The following is a 19,268-nucleotide window of genomic DNA, read 5'->3' as shown; positions in this document are numbered from 1 at the left end:
TGATATGGGGGCACTCATGTAGGCTCAATCCTGAGCCTCGTGTCTATAGACACAGAACAAACATCGGGACTTGGTCCCACCCCCTGCTCTCTCATCACTGCTTTTGATTGACAGAAACAGGAGCCTTAGCAAAGCCTGTGAGACCGGAAAGTGAGGGGAGAGAAGATCTGCAGATGCGTGCAGCGCTGGATCAAATAAGGGCTCAGGTAACTTAAACAGAGGGTGATAGGGGGGATATTGATGCCTAAACAATTTTACCTTAATGCAAGGAATACATTAACCTCCATGGCGGTATTCCCGAGTGTAGCTCGGGGTAAAGTTTCAGTGGCACAAGCGGTAACCCCGAGCTACACTCAAGCTTACCATGTGGTGCTGCTCCGGGATCTGTTCTTCTCTTACCTTGTCCTGTGCTCCCGCGATGTCCCTCCTGCAGCGTCCCTGGCAATGTAATCCGGCGGATGCCGGCATCTGTCATCTGGGTTCCGTCCCCTGCGAGCATCGGGACGTACGGGGAACGGAACGGCGGGAAATTTGAAAATGACAAAAAGTGACATTCACTAAAATCACATAGTAAAACATTACTGTATTAAAGCATTTCACATGCATTTTGTCCCGAGTGCTTTGTCCTGTGCCCTGCCTGCATTTTTACTGTTCTTTCTGCCTGGAAACTGAGAAACGTCCATGGTGTCCAAAAAACGTCCCTTTATATCAAAAGCTAGAGAACAGCGATAGTAAATTAGAACTACTTGCAGAATTGAGTGATAATGATTCATGGGGGAAATTCGTCATCAGGCACTGAAAACGATTTTGCAACTTTGCTCAGTGATGTACGAACTTGACGCTATATTTCAAATTTCAGTGTTTTTGGTTTCATTATATTATTGAATTAAATTTATTATTATATTAATATTGTTCATGATTATTTATTAAATTATAATTTATGATTTCATGTTTCAAATTTGATCCTACCCGGAATGTTTACTAGACTCTTGTTCGGACAGATTTCAGTGAGTTATTTCTAAAAATTACAGGCCTACAATAAAAAAAATACATATTTCCATGCAAAAAAATGTACCGCTTTGAGCACAGAAATATGGACATAATCAGACCGCTAGGGGGGTTAAGGTAAAAAATGTTTAGGCTTTATAATCACTTTAATGTGCCTTGGCTTTTCATTTTAAAAAGATATGTTTTAATAGGTTTTTGGCTTGTTCAGTAAGGCAATACAGACAGAAATTATGATGAAAACATAGCTGTTGATTTGCTAAAACTGCAAAATCTGGAGCTACACTACATGGAAAACCAATCAGCTTCCGGGGCTTTTTTTTTGTCAAAGCTTAATTGAACAAGCTGAAGTTAGAAGCTGATTGGCTACATTGCACAGCTGCACCAGATTTTGTACTCTCCAGTTAGTAAATCAACCCCAGTGTATTTCATTTTACTGTAGCCAGGTTAGTTGAGGAGATTATTTCTGATATACTGTTAAAGGCTACTGCACTTTGGTCATCACCACTGCTTGTCTCACTGTCTATTAGAATAATCCAGCATTATAACAGCTAAAAGAGAGAAAACAGAGCATTGCAACCAATTAGATTCCAGCTGTCATTATGAAAATATAAGCCTGTTTCCTTCTTCCTTGAAGCTAAATATGTTTACTGTAGGGTTTGATCAGACTTACTAAGCATATGTCAGTTAGTTTTCATCAGGGCTGATCCTCAGAAAATCAGGATTTCATCTGAGAACTGGATCCCAAACCATTAACTGATGTTCCATGATGCTATTTATGTAAAGGAATTCCTCTTTATCTTTTGATTATGGGTATTTTCCAGTACATATGCTGTTTGTCTACTAAACAGAGATGATTACAAGATGATCATTGAGACCATTGTTGACTATTTGTTACCTACAAATGAATATTATGTGTTATTTTTCCTTGAACACAAGAAATTAAAGAAATAAATGTGTATCAATGGGTTTTCACATATACACACTAGCTGTTGTATCCCAAGTGCAGCAATATAAAATGATAAGGATAAAATTAGGTGAAGTTGCATGTACATTACTCTTAGGCCTTATTCACAGGAAAGTCAAAAAAGTTTGCTCAGCATGTGTTTTTTTATACAATCAGGGTTAAAAAGAGGATGTGCTGAACTGCACAAGTCCATAAACAGGTTAGCAATTGCTAGGCACTGCACCGATCTGTGTTCTGTTAATTGTTGTATACAACATTTGGAGCATGATTCGCCTTCATTAGCTTCCTAGCATACTATTGAATCTGAACCAGGGGCGGACTGACCATTTGGAAACTCGGACACTGCCCGAGGGCCTGGGGTCAGTAAGGGGCCCCATGAGATGCCCTTGGTACCTTTTCATAGGCTTTTTTTAGTTTGGGCAAGGACACAGGGGCCCCATGATCCCCTATTGCCCGGGGGCCCCATGAGTTGTCAGTCCGCCCCTGATCTGAACCAAAAAATGTTTAACATGACTCAGGTGCTGGAAGCTCTCCTGCATCTGCTATCCTTGTGGACTAAACTTTATGCATTTTATATGAGATAAATGGTACTGGGCTCAGCAAAGATCATTATTCATAGAAACAGTTATGCAGAAATGACATATAACTAAATTCTATTCTTGCCTAACAGTAGTCTGGCAAACACACAAAAAAGCTGTCTGAATTGTCTAATATTCTTGGGAAGATGCAATTTGATTTTTCACCTTTCATAGTTAAAAATATGTCTTAGTTTTTTTTTTAATAGTTAAAACTAAGAATGATTTAGCAATGTTGTTCTCTACTGTGAATTTGATATGCATAACTTTACAAGAATCACTGGTGTGTAACAAACCTTTACGTGGATTTGTCTGGCAGGATATAATGTGAATATCTCATACAGAATGAGAATGTTATTTTTAAAGTGTTTAGCTGTGACAATGCATTGAAACCCCTCTGGCAAATTACCATTTGGCAGTACCTTCTCTCATATTTGAGAAATTCTTAATGTTGCCAAACTATTATCTTTGGTTTCCCTTATCAGCGCCTTGTCTGCAATTAAGTATACATTACATGCAAAAGTATGGAATCTTTTATTCAGGAGTTTATTACCTACAAATTTCCAACATGTGGGAAGACAAAATAGGAGACTATCCCTGTTTGGCCACACATTTATACATAAGAACACCGTAACCACACATTTTTTTCTATGTGGATGTATAAAGCACTGGTACTAAATAACTAAAAAATGGATGTAAGCAGGTAGATCTGGGTCTATTTCTAGGCACTGGTGGACTAGATGATTACCTATAGTGTCACCAGCTGGAAGGGGTTAGGAGAGCAATGGGCAACAGCAAACGTAAAGTGGTTGTAAAGGCTAAAGGTTTCTCTGTTGATCACAGAGAGATCTCAATGGAATTTTTAAGGAGAACCAAAAACTGATAACTACATATTTCTGGTGACATGATTCCCTTGTTTTTGCTACATTTAAGGGTTACTTGTAGTAAGCACCTACCTCTTTTTACCATATGTAAGGCAATACTTTAGGAGGTGACAAACAAAGTAAACAGCGAAGCTGAAATTGACATTTTGGTGTACCAATGCCAATAGAAAGTGAAAATGAAAGGAAAATGTCCTCCATATTTCCTAAAAGTGTACATTATGCAACTACCATAGTAATAGACATCGATAATTATTTTACAAAATGTTGTCATGTTCTGTCAAGAATTTGTCTTGCAAGATGTTTCAGTGTATCTTACCTTTGCTGTCTGTAAAGTTTCGTATACTGAGAATATCATTCAGATCCTGGTAGTGGTTCTGCTTGATATATGTTGTTTTCTCAGGTGTATCTTGAAGTTGCATTGTTACTTCCTCAAGGTCTTTGTCCAGCTGAAAAATAATAGGATAATATTTTTTAAATTCTTATTAAATATGTACATAATATAATAGCAAACAATGGATTAAATATTAGAAACACATTTTAAGCAAGCAACTTTGCAAACCATTTAATCACAAAACGTCATAGAAATGTTCTGTGAAGATGTCCAAGAGTGTTGCAAAATTGGTCCAAAATCAAAGCACCTGGAGATACAAATACTCCCTATTTATGCAATGACTTCCTAAAGATGATTATCTTAAGAATGGAAACCCTTGCAATATAATTTAATTCAAAGGTGCCACACTGCTTCTGCAAGCAACTCTGAAGATACAGTATATCTGTCCATGTAGTTACCGTATCTCACAGAAGTGAGTACACCCCTCACGTTTTTGTAAATATTTTATTATATCTTTTCATGGAACAACACTGAAGAAATGATACTTTGCTACAATGTAAACTAGTGAGTGTACAGCTTGTATAACAGTGTAAATTTGCTGCCCCCTCAAAATAACTCAACAAACAGCCATTAATGTCTAAACTGCTGGCAACTAAGGTGAGTACACCCCTAAGTGAAAATGTCCAGATTGGGCCCAAAGTGTCCAAATTTTGTGTGGCCACAATTATTTTCCAGCACTGCCTTAACCCTCTTGGGCATGGAGTTCACCAGAGATTCACAGGTTGCCATTGGAGTCTTCTGCCACTTCTCCATGATGACATCACGGAGCTGGTGGATGTTAAAGATCTTGCGCTCCTCCACCTTCCATTTGAGGATGCCCCACAGATGCTCAATAGGGTTTAGGTCTGGAAACATGCTTGGCCAGTCCATCACCCTTACCCTCAGCTTCTTCAGCAAGGCAGTGGTCATCTTGGAGGTGTGTTTGGGGTCGTTATCATGTTGGAATACTGCCCTGCAGTCCAGTCTCCGAAGGGTGGGGATCATGTTCTGCTTCAATATGTCACAGTACATGTTGGCATTCATGGTTCCCTCAATGAACTGTAGCTCCCCAGTGCCGGCAGCACTCATGCAGCCTTAGACCATGACACACCCACCACCATGCTTGACTGTAGGCAAGACACACTTGTCTTTGTACTCCTCACCTGGTTGCCGCCACACATGCTTTACACCATCTAACCAAATAAGTTTATCTTGGTCTCATCAGACCACAGGGCATGGTTCCAGTAATCCATGTCCTTAGTCTTCTTGTGCATCATCTTTAGAAGAGGCTTACGTCTGGGATGACAGCCATGCAGACCAATTTGATGCAGTGTGCGGCGTATGGTCTGAGCACTGACAGGCTGACCCCCCACCCCTTCAACCTCTGCAGCAATGTTGGCAGCACTAATACGTCTAATGACAACCTCTGGAAATGACGCTGAGCATGTGCTCTCAAATTCTTTGGTCGACCATGGCGAGGCCTGTTCTGAGTGGAACCTGTTCTGTTAAACAGCTGTATGGTCTTGGCCACCGTGCTGCCACTCAGTTTCAGGGTCTTGGCAATCTTCTTATAGCCTAGGCCATCTTTATGTAGAGCAACAATTCTTTTTTTCAGATCCTCAGAGAGTTCTTTGCCATGAGGTGCCATGTTCAACTCCCAGTGACAAGTATGAGCGAGTGAGAGCGATAACACCAAATTTAACACACCTGCTCCCCATTCACACCTAAGACCTTGTAACACTAACAGGTCACATGACACAAGGGAGGGAAAATAGCTAATTGGGCCCAATTTGGACATTCACTTAGGGGTGTACTCACTTTTGTTGCCAGCGGTTTAGACATTAATGGCTGTGTGTTTGAGTTATTTTGAGGGGACAGCAAATTCACACTGTTATACAAGCTGTCCACTCACTACTTTACATTATAGCAAAGTGTCATTTCTTCAGTGTTGTCACATGAAAAGATATAATAAAATATTTACAAAAATGTGAGGGGTGTATTCACTTATGTGAGATACTGTATACATTAAGTTAATAATATCATGATCTACAAAAAAAATGAATGCAATTAGAACAAGTAGACCATGTCTGATAAATCTGACAGCCATCAGTTCCATAGGTGGGGTCTCCTGGCTTATAGCGCTCCTTACTTTTGTAGTATATTATCATGTTGGTGCTCTTCATCTTATATATTGTTATATTTTTGGCTGCGATTACTGAAACTTTGCCATATACCTTATAATCATTCCATAATTGTCCCATGGTACCTTTTAATATGTTCTTCCTTTTGCAATTTTTTTTCCGTCAGAAGTTTTATTAAATTGCTTGAATAAAAGTAGGGCGACACAATGCCCGACTTAAATCCTAGCTGGCAATGCTGATGTGGAAGAATCTTTTTTTTAAATTTTGCAGGGCTGTACCAAATTTTTTTTCTATGCCCTGACCCACACTTTAGTTCAGTTTTTGGGCAGCTGTAATCCTTCAGAATTTGAACAATGAAGTGGCCATAATAGCAGTTATTTTTGTGATCGAAGCATCACAGAGCAGCTATATCTGTGAGTGGGTTGGCAGAACACAATTACAGCCACAGAACAACTAAGGTGGAAATACTATACGTCCTTACAAAACTGAGAGACAAGTACACAAATGTTAGAAGCCTAGCTAACAAAAAGAACTGAAGCTGCTGATACACAAGGAGGATTTTCACTATCAGAGACTTGGTTTGACAGCACATATGACTGGCTAGCAACTACCCAGGGGTATTCCTTGTATCGGAAGGACAGGGAGGGTAGAAAAGGGGGAGGGGTGTGTCTGTATATCAAGAATGATTTGCTGCTGAATGTGAAGGAGAACATTGCAGAGCAAGGGAAGGAGGTAGAGTCCCTGTGGAGGGAGCCTCAAAGGGAAGAAACAAATGGGAAATTAATAGTGGGGGCATGTTACAGACCCCCTAACCAGAAGGATGAGGAGGAGTTGGATCTCCTATAACAGTTAGAAATGGCAGCGAGGCATGGCAGTGTTATCATGTTATCATAATGGGGTACTTCAACTATTCAGATATTGAATGGGCAGAAGGAACAGCTCACCTATTTAAGGCTTGCAAATTCTTCAATGTCTTGCAGGACAAATTCATGTGCCAATTGGTGAATGGCCCAACTGGAAAAAATACTTTGCTAGATATATTAATTACAAATAACACAAATCTGATTGCAGATGTGGAAATATGGGACAACCTGGTAACCTTTGGAAAACTTTAATGTAAAAAGACATATTAAAGAGAAAAAAAAGGCCTTTAAAAAATATATAAGATAAAAGGGTCATTGTTGGCATTCCAACACTACAAGGAATGCAATAAGAAATGTAAGAGAGCAATCAGGGCAACTAAAATAGACCACGAGAGACACACAGCGGAGGAGAGTAAAAAAACCCTAACTTTTAAAAAAATATATTAACAGTAAGATCAGAGCACGTTGGCCTCATAAAGGATGATCAAGGAAAGTCGGTTACAAATGATAAGGAATAGGCAACTACTAAATGCTTTCTTCTCCTCAGTTTTTACACAGGAAAAGAAGGGGTATAGTAACCAAGACAGCATCATTAGTATCACATCACTGAATGTACCCTTGTTTTCTAACAGAAGCCAGTGTTCAAAAAAGACTTGAAAACTTAATGCAAATAAACCACCAGGACCAGATGAATTACACCTGAGTTCTCAAAGAACTCAGTCAGGTTATAGCCAGCCCATTATTCCTAATTGTTATGAACAGTTTAATGATGAGAATGGTGCCAGCTGATTGGTGAAAGGCCAACGTGGTACTAATAATTAAAAAAGGGCAGATATATATTCCAGGAAACTACAGCCCAGACAGTCTAACATCGATAGTATGGAAACTTTTGGAGGATTTCATAAGGGACTATATCCAAGATTTTGCTGATGAAAACAGTATCATTAATAGTAATCAGCATTGATTTATGAAAGGTCATGCTTGCCAAACAAATCTGAAAACACTCTACAAGGAAGTGAGCTGTCATCTAGATAAAGGAAAACCTGTGGATGTTGTATATCTGTATTTTGCAAACACATTCAATACAGTTCCACATAAACACTTCATTTACAAATTGAGGTCTGAAGACATGGACCACATGGTGTTTACTTGGATAGAAAACTGGTAACGGGAGCGGTCAAAGGGTGGCGATAAACAGCATATACTCAGACTGGTCTGAAGTTGTAAGTGGGGAACCCCAAGACTCTGTTCTGGGACCAGTTGTGTTTAATTTATTAATAAATATGATAGAGGTTGGTATAAAAAGCTCAATCTCAGTGTTTGCGGATGATACAAAGCTAAGTAGGGCAATAACTTCATTGCAGGATATTGAAACTTTACAAGAACACCTCAATAAAATAAAGGGGTGGGCAAGGGGTTTATTGTTGCAAAACATAAAGTAATGGACTTGGGGGCTAAGAATATGAACTCAAGTTACTCACTAGGGGGAGAGCCTTTGGGGGAATATAGGATGGAAAAAGATCTGAGAGATCTAGTAGGTCACATGCTCAGCAATGTCATGCAATATCAAGCTGCAGCAAGCAAAACTAGCAGAAAATGTGCGACCGTAAAAAGGGTATATATTCAAGAGATAAAACAATAATCCTGACACTTTATAAAATTTTGGTTCGGCCACATCTGGAGTATGCTGTCCAGTTCGGGTCACCAATCCTCAAGAAGGATATGCTGGAAATGGAGAAAGTCCAGAGAAGGGCAGCCAAGCTAATAAGGGGACTGGAGGGCCTCAGTTGCGAGGAACAACTAGAAACAATAAACTTATTATCCCTGAAGAAGAGACACTTGAAAGGAGATAAGATGGCAATATAAAAATATTGTAAAGATGATTGTAGCATAGGGAATAAACTATTCAGTCTCGGAGTGTAAGAAACAATGGGGCCACTCAAAGAAATTAGAGCAGAAGTGATTGAACCTTAAACTGCGTAGGGGGGTTTTCATTGTCAGAGCGGTAAGGATGTGGAACTTCCTTCCACAATCGGTGGTGTCAGTGGGAAGTATAGATAGTTTCAAAAACTTCCTAGATAGGCATCTTAGTGTATACAGGGATATGGGCAACAGTTTTTTTACATGAACATACACCCACACAAGTTGAACTGGATGATCTGGTGTCTTTATTCAACCTTACCAATTATATGTAACTATGTCTGTGACTTTTTAAAATGGATTAGCCAATGTTCTGCTTTGTTTATTTATGGTATACATAATAAGAAATAAATCCAGACTTTAAAGCTGGTAAAACCATTAAGTGTAGAATATTATCTATATTTAAAGGTTAACTTACAGGGTTTAGACAACTGAATTTCATGAGCCACCTAAGGTATAAACATGCTGTCAGTGTTGGTCTCCAGGCTGTAGCTGTAAAGACACTGCCTATGTAAAGAATGGCAGAATGTAGGGTTCCGGAGGGAAGTATTAGTTTTGTACTGCACTGTACTGTTCTTATGATTCATAACATTATCTGGGAGTCTTGTGTCACTGTTCATCGTCTAAGTTTCTCTCATCACCAATTTGTTCATTGATATTTCAGTAGAGGACTTAATTCTCAATAGCACATTAGTGCCTAAAGAAAGTTATTTATACATGGGGTAGACTTATTGAACACATCAGGGAATGACAGTGCTGTTGAGTTTTTATTATGGTGTTGGATATAGGAATGACACTTTCCTCTTTTGATTTAACAGTATTCTGATCTCCAAGGATAAATGACTAGTACCCATGTTTTTCTTTTGTTTTGTTTTTCATAAACTTCAGAGTCAGCCGAGGCTCTGCACGGTCAGAAGGGAAGTAACTGCAGGGGAGTTGAGAATAAATGGATGGCCGCAATGTCATTCCTGGCTCAGGTGTCTGTTCGGAAGACATACAAAAGACTGCTTGCCATTTCAAAAGATAATAGTGTACCTGCCATTTCTACATCTAATGCTGGTGCCTCAGCTGGCAGCATTGAGAAATATGATACAATAATTGTTAGGGGATTAGGCAACACCCTATGGCAAGTACTAACTCTCAATTTCAGTAATATTTCTCCATTTTAGCATTGAAAGAACAATGGCAAAGATATTTAAAATGTGGTGATGCAATGAGGACAGGCATATAATTGTTTGCTTTATTTTACTTATCTATACTAGTCAAATGACATTTATTTAATTGGTAATGTTACTATGTTTCAGTCTTTCTATAAATATCTATCGCATAAATGAATGCAGAGTATTCTGCATCAATGGTCATCAGTGGTTTCTATCAAACCAGGTTCTGCATGATTACCTCACAGCTAACATGCCAGCTGGATCAACTGAGCATGTTTTATACAGAAGACTTTATTGGTAAAACTACTCAAAATTTAAAAGCTGACACAAAATAACTGGGTCTGCGAATATGAGGATTAAAAAAATGAGTCATAATTGAATCTGGAATTAACTTTGCATATAAGGCTAACATTAGCAAATGTATTTGCAAAGAGCTGACAGCATAAAACGTAGGTATTTGCAAAGGTGCACATGCCAATAATAATAAAAACTCTATTCCAGTCGATTTATTGCCAGATTCCAGCTAGTGGAGCAAAGACCAAATATAACCATGTTTACAGCAGGCTACTCAGGCCTTGGTGTAGCAAAGTTTATTTATAAATAACATTTTTATGTTAGTTTCAGATAAAGTAGGAAAGGATTACCACCCCTTTGTGATTTTCATTGTTGTTTGTGTCCCCACTGGGTATATTTATCTTCTCTATTTATTCCGGTGACCACTGTCCCCAAGACATAAAAGTTATAGTAAAACCAATATTTTACAGTTGTCCCCATAACAGGAGCTGAGGGCTAATATTCCAAAGGGATAGCTGCTCTGGTGAAAACTGTCCATGAAAAAAATTACTCTCACTTTGTAGAGATTTCTTAATATTCTTTTGCATCTTCTAGACAGGAAATGATGGAACAGTTCAACCAGAGACAGACAGAAAAAAAAACAACAACAGACGGGATCTAAACCTTCCATACGTAATTCAAAACTATAAAAAAGGTTTTGGTGAAACATACTGTACACTTTTAGGCTCCAGTAGACTAATGCCATCATCTCATACCTATAAAACAGTCATCTGTTCTGGTACTTTTTGTCTTCATTATCTCTAAAACTGGACCGTTAGAAGAACCTGCAAGATCAGAACCATGCAAGTAAAGCTCTGGATCCTCTACTGTGGCCTAGTGTCTTCAGCTTAGGTCTAAAAAAGTATTGTAGAACCAAAACCAATGTCACCTTTAGTAGTACCACCAGTTGTGTGCAGTAGGGAAGCATGGTCAGGAGTCAAATAATAACATCTCCTAACTTCTACTTGAACAATATTGCTTATTGTCACACTTCCATGCACAGCAAACCTGCTCTGGGTTTTGCTTACTGTCTGAGTTGCTTGGATTCCTGCCTATCTGCCCCAAACCTAGGAATTACTAAGCCTTTGTGCCTGTGTGTTAGTGTTTGAGGAACGTGGAAGCTGGACCCTTCTGGTTCCTGTGGTGTTCATTCCTCTTGAGTTTTATCCTTTATTTTGTGTGTTGTGTGATCCTGTCTTTGTTCTCAGTGTTTTCCCTCTGGCTGTGCAGTTATAGTCTCTTTGGTTTCTGTCTGTGGATCTCTTAATTTCTTGATGCTGTGTGTGTCATTCTCAGCACTGTTTCCTGTTGTTGTTTGCTCAGCAGGCTTTCCAGCTTGCTGAGTCTCTCTATTTCTCTCTGCACCAGGGGCGGACTGACCATTTGGAAACTCGGGCACTGCCCGAGGGCCCGGAGTCAGTAGGGGGCCCCATGAGATGCCCCTGGTACCTTTTTCATAAGCTTTTTTGTGTTTGGGCAAGGATACAGGGGCCCCATGATCCCCTATTGCCCGGGGGCCACATGAGTTGTCAGTCCACCCCTGCTCTGCACCATTACTCATCATTCCTCACTCACCTGTGCTTTACACTTGTTCCCTGTGTCCTCTCCCCTGGAGTCTCTTCCTAGCTTGCTGCAGTATGTTACCTTGGTTCCTAGAATACTGTGCATACCCAGTGTCCTTCCAGCATGCTATTTGGTTGCACTGTGCCGACACGGGTGTGTTAGAGAGCTGCAACCTGAGGGCTGCCTCGCAGAGCAACATCCACACATCCACACCCAGTGTCCTTCCAGCATGCTATTTGGTTGCACTGTGCCGACACGGGTGTGTTAGAGAGCTGCAACCTGAGGGCTGCCTCGCAGAGCAACATCCACACCTCCAGTGCCTCTGGTGAAGACCAGGTGGCTCCTTAGATCTGAAACACCTCTGTTTGCGTGTAGTCACACTGCTCCTGCATCTGTGAGGACCGGCACACCTGTTTAGTTGTTTCCACTGGCCCGCTAGATCTTGGGTTTACAGTCCCAGGTGATCTTATCCTCTGATCGTGACACATATATTTAATGGTAAATATAACTTTGGCATGATTGGTATAAAAGAGTCGTATATAGCAGCCTGAAAACTTCTACCTTTTTTTTTAAAGCAGGAAGCATACAGCACATGATATATACTGGATATTATTTTAAAAAGCTGACAGCTATGCTTTTCAGAATAATATATCTCGTAAGGCCTTGCACATAGCAGAGTTAGGCATGTAGTTCTCACTTTTCATCACTAGATGCCACTATCTCTCTTTAGTTAATTGGAATTGTTTTGCAGAAGAAGTACTTCTGTCTTCTAGGGGAAAGTTAGACATGGCACCAGAGTGCCCTCTGCCATGGGCTCTGAGCCCTATTTTGGGGGATCCAGTGTCTGATTGGGCGCTAAGTTCTTCTGAGATTTGGTGGACCAGTTTAGACTCAGAGAGACTTTATATAGACCCTGTTGGGTCTGGAGCCCTGAAGTGTGGGAGTAGGTAAGGTAGAGGGGGCCTGACTTGTCATGGATGGTTCAGTGTAGGGAAATGCTCTCCTACTTGAGATAGTTTAGATACCTTAGGGATCCTGCTCTATTCTTTTTTAACTGCACCCCAGCACCCTAGCTCCACCATTCAGATATCAGTCAGTGTAGGATATTCTGTCACAGATATGCGGGTATATACAGTATGTTTATATGTCATGTAGATACACATGGTCAGGCAGACAGTTTGGCAGCAGCTGCTTTTACATATTAAAAAGAAAATTAGCAGGACTGATAGAATAGAATTGGAAGATTCTTTACTAATTCTATTCAAGAGGCAAATCCCTTGCTTTGTAATTGTAGTCCAATTTGTTTACAAATATGCAAGGGTGATAAAATGCTTGTTGTCTTATTAACCCATTCATGATCATGATGGAGGTAAAATAAATCTTAACACCTGAACATAGTTTTGCAACTTTGACATGCATTAGTAAAACTGTACATTTCATTGCAGCTACACAGTATATCCTGGTGAATTATAATCCTTGCTGGTGACAAAGAATCCTTGTTTTCTCAAGACAAACTGGGCTTTCATTTGGTTTTAAATGGTAATGGATGTCTCCTGATTTATTATTATCAAAGGAAGCTTGGCACAATATAGCAAAAAAATATATTTTTTTTAACATTTAGCTGTATATTTCTTGCTATCACCATAACCTACCACCAAAGAGTAACTCCCCTGCTCCAGTCTTAGCACTACTACATATGTGTATAATTATTTGTTTTTTGTACCCGTATAACAATAGTGCACATTTTGCTTTTTTTATCCTACCTAAAACACACTGACACTAACACTAAGGAGTTTATTTACTAAAGCTGGAGAGTGCAAAATCAGGCTCACTTCTGCATAGAAACCAATCAGCTTCCAAGTTTTATTGTCAAAGCTTAATTGAACAAGCTGAGGTTAGAAGTTGATTGTTTTCCATGCAGAAATGAACCTGATTTTGCACTCTCCAGCTTTGACAGTGATACTAATTTTGAGAAAAAAAAAATGTAAACTTACATAAAATACACTGACTCTGACCTTTTGGCCCTGACCATGACCTGTGACCCTAACCCCAATCCTGACCCTGATTTACATCAAACCCTTTATCTAGCTATTTTAATTTTATGATGTATTTGTTTATTTATTTATACACTTCTTTGTATACATGTTTCTCCCTATAGCAGGGAACAAAGATACAATGTATCTTTTTCTTCATTCAAGAGGAGAAAAAGCACAAGGCTGGACTGAACAGTGACTGATCAATGTGATAGCAAATCAGAGGCTATCGCAGATCAGGTGATCAGGAACCAGGGCTCCAGGTTCCCAATTGCTAATACGAGACCCAGGGTCTTTGGTGAGCTTGGTGTTTCTGCTGCAATGTGCTCCGAGCACCAACGTAGGTAAGTATTTATGTGGCACCACGATAAAGACCCACTTTCATGAGGCCACTTACGCTATATTGCCAAAAGTATCGGGACACCCCCTCCAAATCATTGGATTCAGGTGCTCCAATCATCTCCATGACCACAGGTGTATACAGTCAAGCACTTATGCATGCAGACTACCAAGACATTTTGGATAATCTCATGCTCTAAACTTTGTGGGAACAGTTTGGGGATGGCCCCTTCCAGTTCCAATATGACTGCGCACCAGTGTACAAAGCAAGATCTATTCACAGCATTTGTGAAAGAATGGGTTGCTCTCAGGAGCTCAGTGAAATCAAGTGTGCTACTATGATAGGTTGCCACCTGTACAATAAGTCCATACATGAAATTTCCTTGCTACTAAATATTCCACGGTCAACTGTTAGTGGTATTATAACAAAGTGGAAGCAACTGGGAACAACAGCAACTCACGAAGTGGTAGGCCACATAAAATGACAGAGCGAGGTCAGCACATGCTGAAGCACACAGTGCACAGAAGTCGCCAACTGTCTGCAGAGTTAATAGCTAAAGACCTCCAAACTTCATGTGGCCTTCAGATTAGCACAACAGTGCGTAGAGCTTCATGGAATGGGTTTCCATGGCCAAGCAACTGTATCCAAGCCTTACATCACCAAGTGCAATGCAAAGTGTCACATGCAGTGGTGTAAAGCCCACTGCCACTGGACCCTAGAGCAGTGGAGACGTGTTCTCTGGAGTGACAAATAACGCTTCTCTGTCTGGAAATCCGATGGACATGTCTGGGTTTGGCAGTTGCCAGGAGAATGGTACTTGCCTGACTGCATTGTGTCAAGTGTAAAGTTTAGTAGAGGGAGGATTATGGTGTGAGGTTGTTTTTCAGGGGTTGGGCTTAGTGCCTCTTAGTTCCAGTGAAGGGAACTCTTAAGGTGTCAGCATACCAAGACATTTTGGATAATCTCATGCTCTAAACTTTGTGGGAACAGTTTGGGGATGGCCCCTTCCAGTTCCAATATGACTGTGCACCAGTGCACAAAGCAAGATCTATAAAGACATGGATGAGCGAGTTTGGGGTGGAGGAACTTGATTGACCAGCTTTACATGACAATCGACAGGTGCTGGTGGGTAATCTCTGGCCGGGACCCATTGATTGACATCCCTAGTAGCCAATGGCAGCGTGGGTAGGGTGGCAAGCACACATCCCCCTACCAGGAAATGCAATATATATATATATATATATATATATATATATATGTATATATATATATATATATATATATGTATATATATATATATATGGCTTTGCTCAGCCCTGCCGCACTGTAGCAATATTTCTACTATAGGGTAGTGGGTAAATGGTTAAACTAACAAACATGTCATATTTACCTGCTCTGTGCAGTGGTTTTGCACAGAGCAGTTGTCAGGGATCCCCTTGATCCCCGCCGCGATGGTCCCGGCGCAGGCGCAGTGTGCCGCCCTGTGCAGGGACTCGAGCACTAGGTTCGGGCCGGCCGCGGCGTTCGAGTTCGCACATGCGCAGTAGAAGCCGCGGCCGCCCGCTGGGCACCAATGGCAGCGCAGGGCGGGATATTTAAACGACCCTGAGCTGTCATTCAGTGCCTTCTGGTCTTACCTGTATCCTGTATCTGCGAACCTGTGAATTGTAAGTTGCTGACCCGGATTGTGCCTTGACCTTGCTGTATTTCTCCTGCCCTGACCTTTGCTTTGCCTGACCTCTCTCCTGGATACCCCCTATTGGATTTGACCTGCTGTTGCTGACCTGGCGTGTGACCCGACCATTCTATGCCCGCTGCCTTGTACCTTGCCGTCCTCTCTGTTACCGACCCGGCCCGTCTGACCTTGCTCATCCATCCATCCCGTGCAGTGGGGTCTGTTGACCTCCTCATATCGGACTCTTCCCCGTGGGAGCCCTTGGCGCATACCACTACCACTGACGGACGCACCCAGTAGCCACGACCTGGTCTCAGGGGGCTCCAAGTTTATCCCCACCATCAGGGGCCCTGGTGAACAAGCACCCTGGGACTTAGACTCCGTGCGCTGGGGACGCTTATTCAGTGGAGAGCTAGTGGTACCGCCAGGCGGTCCCTTACAGTACCAGAAGGCCATGACTGAGTCTAGAGGAGGGCCCTCGCCGCTTGAGGAGATCTGCAGGCACCTGTCTAACTTGACTAAAGATAGTTTTTTTGGAGGTTACAAAATAAATTACTGTATCACCCAATATATGGCTTCCATTCAGTAGCCCAAAGAGGCATACAAAAAAGAAGGGTTTGTGAAAAGGAATTCACAGAAAGCGGCTACATTATGAACAGAATGTGATACTCAGAAAAATTTCCAAAAATTATGCTTTATTACATATAAATATTTGACATATGGGCAATCGCCCTGGTTTACCATCACCTCAGTATGAGACAATACACACAGACCTAAAACCATATAAAATAACACCAAGACCGGTCTGGATAGATGTGCTGCAAAGACAATGACCACTAAAATCTAAAGTCTTTGTGGCACTGGCACATAGGTTGACACTTCCCAAAGGAGGTGTACACAAAAATTATACCATAGGTATATAGTGTCACATGTAATAAATATAAAGACATGTGTCATAACCATATAGGTTCTATCCCATAGAGGGGAATTCCCAAAAATTATACCAAAGGTATGAAATATCACATGTATACAATGCAGCGAGCACAGTGTGCGTCAAAAGAGAGGCATAACTAGAGATGAGCGAATTATTCAAAAATTTGATTCGGCTGAGTCGCCGAATTTGCGGGAGAAATTCAATTCGATGCGAATTTATTCGCTGCGAATTTAACTTATTAAAAGGGTTTCTAGGCTTCAGAGAGCCTTTATATTAGTGCAGAACACTGTACCTTTAATTTAAATGCCCTTGGAGTCTGCTGGGGAAGAGAAATAATACTGTCAGTCAGTATGACATGCAGATGAGTGCCGTCGATCTTAGAATCACCGCACACTTCACTCATTTGGGCAGTCACGGGGCACGACGAAGAAGAAGAAGAATGAAAAGAAGAAGAAGAAGAATGAAAAGAAGAAGAAGAAGAAGAAGGAAAAGAAGAAGAAGAATGAAAAGAAGAATGAGAAGAAGAATGAAAAGAAGAATGAAAAGAAGAAGAATGAAAAGAAGAAGAAGAATGAAAAGAAGAATGAGAAGAAGAATGAAAAGAAGAATGAAAAGAAGGAGAAGAATGAAAAGAAGAATGAAAAGAAGAAGAAGAATGAAAAGAAGAAGAAGAAGAATGAAAAGAAGAATGAAAAGAAGAAGAATGAAAAGAAGAAGAAGAATGAAAAGAAAAATGAAAAGAAGAAGAAGAATGAAAAGAATGAAAAGAAGAAGAAGAATGAAAAGAAGAAGAAGAATGAAAAGAAGAATGAGAAGAAGAATGAAAAGAAGAAGAAGAAGAATTAAAAGTAGAAGAAGAATGAAAAGAAGAATGAAAAGAAGAAGAAGAAGAATGAAAAGAAGAATGAAAAGAAGAAGAAGAAGAATGAAAAGAAGAAGAAGAAGAAGAATGAAAAGAAGAATGAAAAGAAGAAGAAGAAGAATGAAAAGAAGAATGAAAAGAAGAAGAAGAAGAATGAAAAGAAGAAGAATGAAAAGAAGAATGAAAAGAAGAAGAAGAAGAATGAAAAGAAGAAGAATGAAAAGAAGAAGAAGAATGAAAAGAAGAAGAATTCCAGTACAGCAAAAAGTGTATCTGCAGAGAGCTCCGCTATTTCTGACAGTTCTCTGACAGTTCCTTCACATTTACAGCGGTTGAAACATTGTATCTATTTATTTCCGAATAAAAACATCTGTATCCTAAATGAAAACAAATAGATACAATGTTTCAACCGCTGTAAATGTGAAGGAACTGTCAGAGAACTGTCAGAAATAGCGGAGCTCTCTGCAGTGACACTTTTTGCCGGCTGATCGGGGAAAATTCGATTCGTGCATCCGAAGTTTGCTAAAATTCGGATTCGGTGCGAATCAAATTTTTCCTAATATTCGAAACGAATTCCACTTCGCCAAGTTCGATTCGCTCATCTCTAGGCATAACCATAAGCCTATGTTAGGCAGCAAAAAGGATATCACAAATGAAATGCAGTACAGTCCCATGCCGGCACATGTGGTTGGGGCCCATTCATCTGTAATATAAGTGACTGATTCTTAGGACTTTTAGATATAAATAACGCCCCAGTTGTTGCCTGGATGGAGAAACAGATGCAAGTAGCAGAACACTGCTTCAAGTGATTTCTTCACCACAGCATGTGGACTACACACCACTTTTTGTTGAAAACAAGATAAGGCCCAGCGGCTCCTCCGCCCGTTGAAATATATGTGGCATGCCTTGTTTCCTATATAAAGCACCATAATGTCCCCATCCTGTAGTAAGACAAACAATATGAGGGAAGTCACTGTAAGAGCTTTCACTCGATAATAGACGTTTATGCCATATAGGTCACAAGGGACCTTTAATCTAATGTCCTGTAACAGTCCACTCACCACCTGTGCAATGGGTAGTAAGAACAAAAAGGATATCCTTCATAAGTACTGCCCTTCAAAAGGTACTGCTGTATGGAACCAAGGAACCACCGCTAACATCAGCCGACATACCGCAGGTTCCGACCTCTCCATGGCGCCTGTGCCGCCTAAGTATGCCTCATGGCATGTGAAGATGGCTACCTCCTTGTAGGTCAGCGTGCGTTCCACCTAGTGCGCATGACCGGAAGTGACGTATCTGACGTATGACGTCAACGCGTTTCGCCGATGGGCGTATCTCACTCAGCTTCGTCAGGACCAATGGGATTCCTGCATTTCAACCTTCTATTTATAGTGGATTAAGACCCACCCCCATATGCAAAAAATTACATTGCAGTTATCCCCAGTGGAAGAAAAGGGGCTAAATACTTAGCACAACCGCTGGTCATAGTTAAATTAAAAAGACAGGCGACTGGAAATATCAAAGAGAGGAAAGATTTGACAATTACAGCAATGCACACAAAAGTAAAAAGCAAAAATTATATTCAATTGAAAATTACCACACTTTCACCAGGAGATGGCAGTGTTATTGAAAGGATCTCCAAA

The 19,268-nt window shown here is 40.5% G+C and overlaps 1 protein-coding gene across 2 annotated transcripts in view; it reads right to left on the bottom strand.

Annotated features, from left to right (window-relative positions):
* Positions 1–19,268, bottom strand: part of GABBR2 (gamma-aminobutyric acid type B receptor subunit 2) — an 810,498-nt gene that overhangs the window by 9,788 nt on the left and 781,442 nt on the right. Inside the window, exons 17-18 of one of the 2 annotated variants that reach the window (XM_089687541.1) lie at positions 3,748–3,877; positions 400–489 (exon numbers count right to left, since the gene is read on the bottom strand). In XM_089687541.1, the coding sequence (XP_089543667.1) occupies positions 400–489; positions 3,748–3,877 (220 nt within the window). The remainder of the gene's footprint in view (positions 1–399; positions 490–3,747; positions 3,878–19,268) is intronic. The other variant, XM_089687542.1, reaches the window with a different exon arrangement.

The sequence above is a fragment of the Staurois parvus genome, unplaced genomic scaffold (genome assembly GCF_062004578.1).
Source record: "Staurois parvus isolate SC_StPar_1 unplaced genomic scaffold, SC_StPar_1.0 ptg000429l, whole genome shotgun sequence".
In the NCBI taxonomy this organism is placed as follows: Eukaryota; Metazoa; Chordata; class Amphibia; order Anura; family Ranidae; genus Staurois; species Staurois parvus.
Note: the sequence above shows the minus strand (reverse complement) of the source record. Positions and strands in the feature narration are given on the sequence as shown.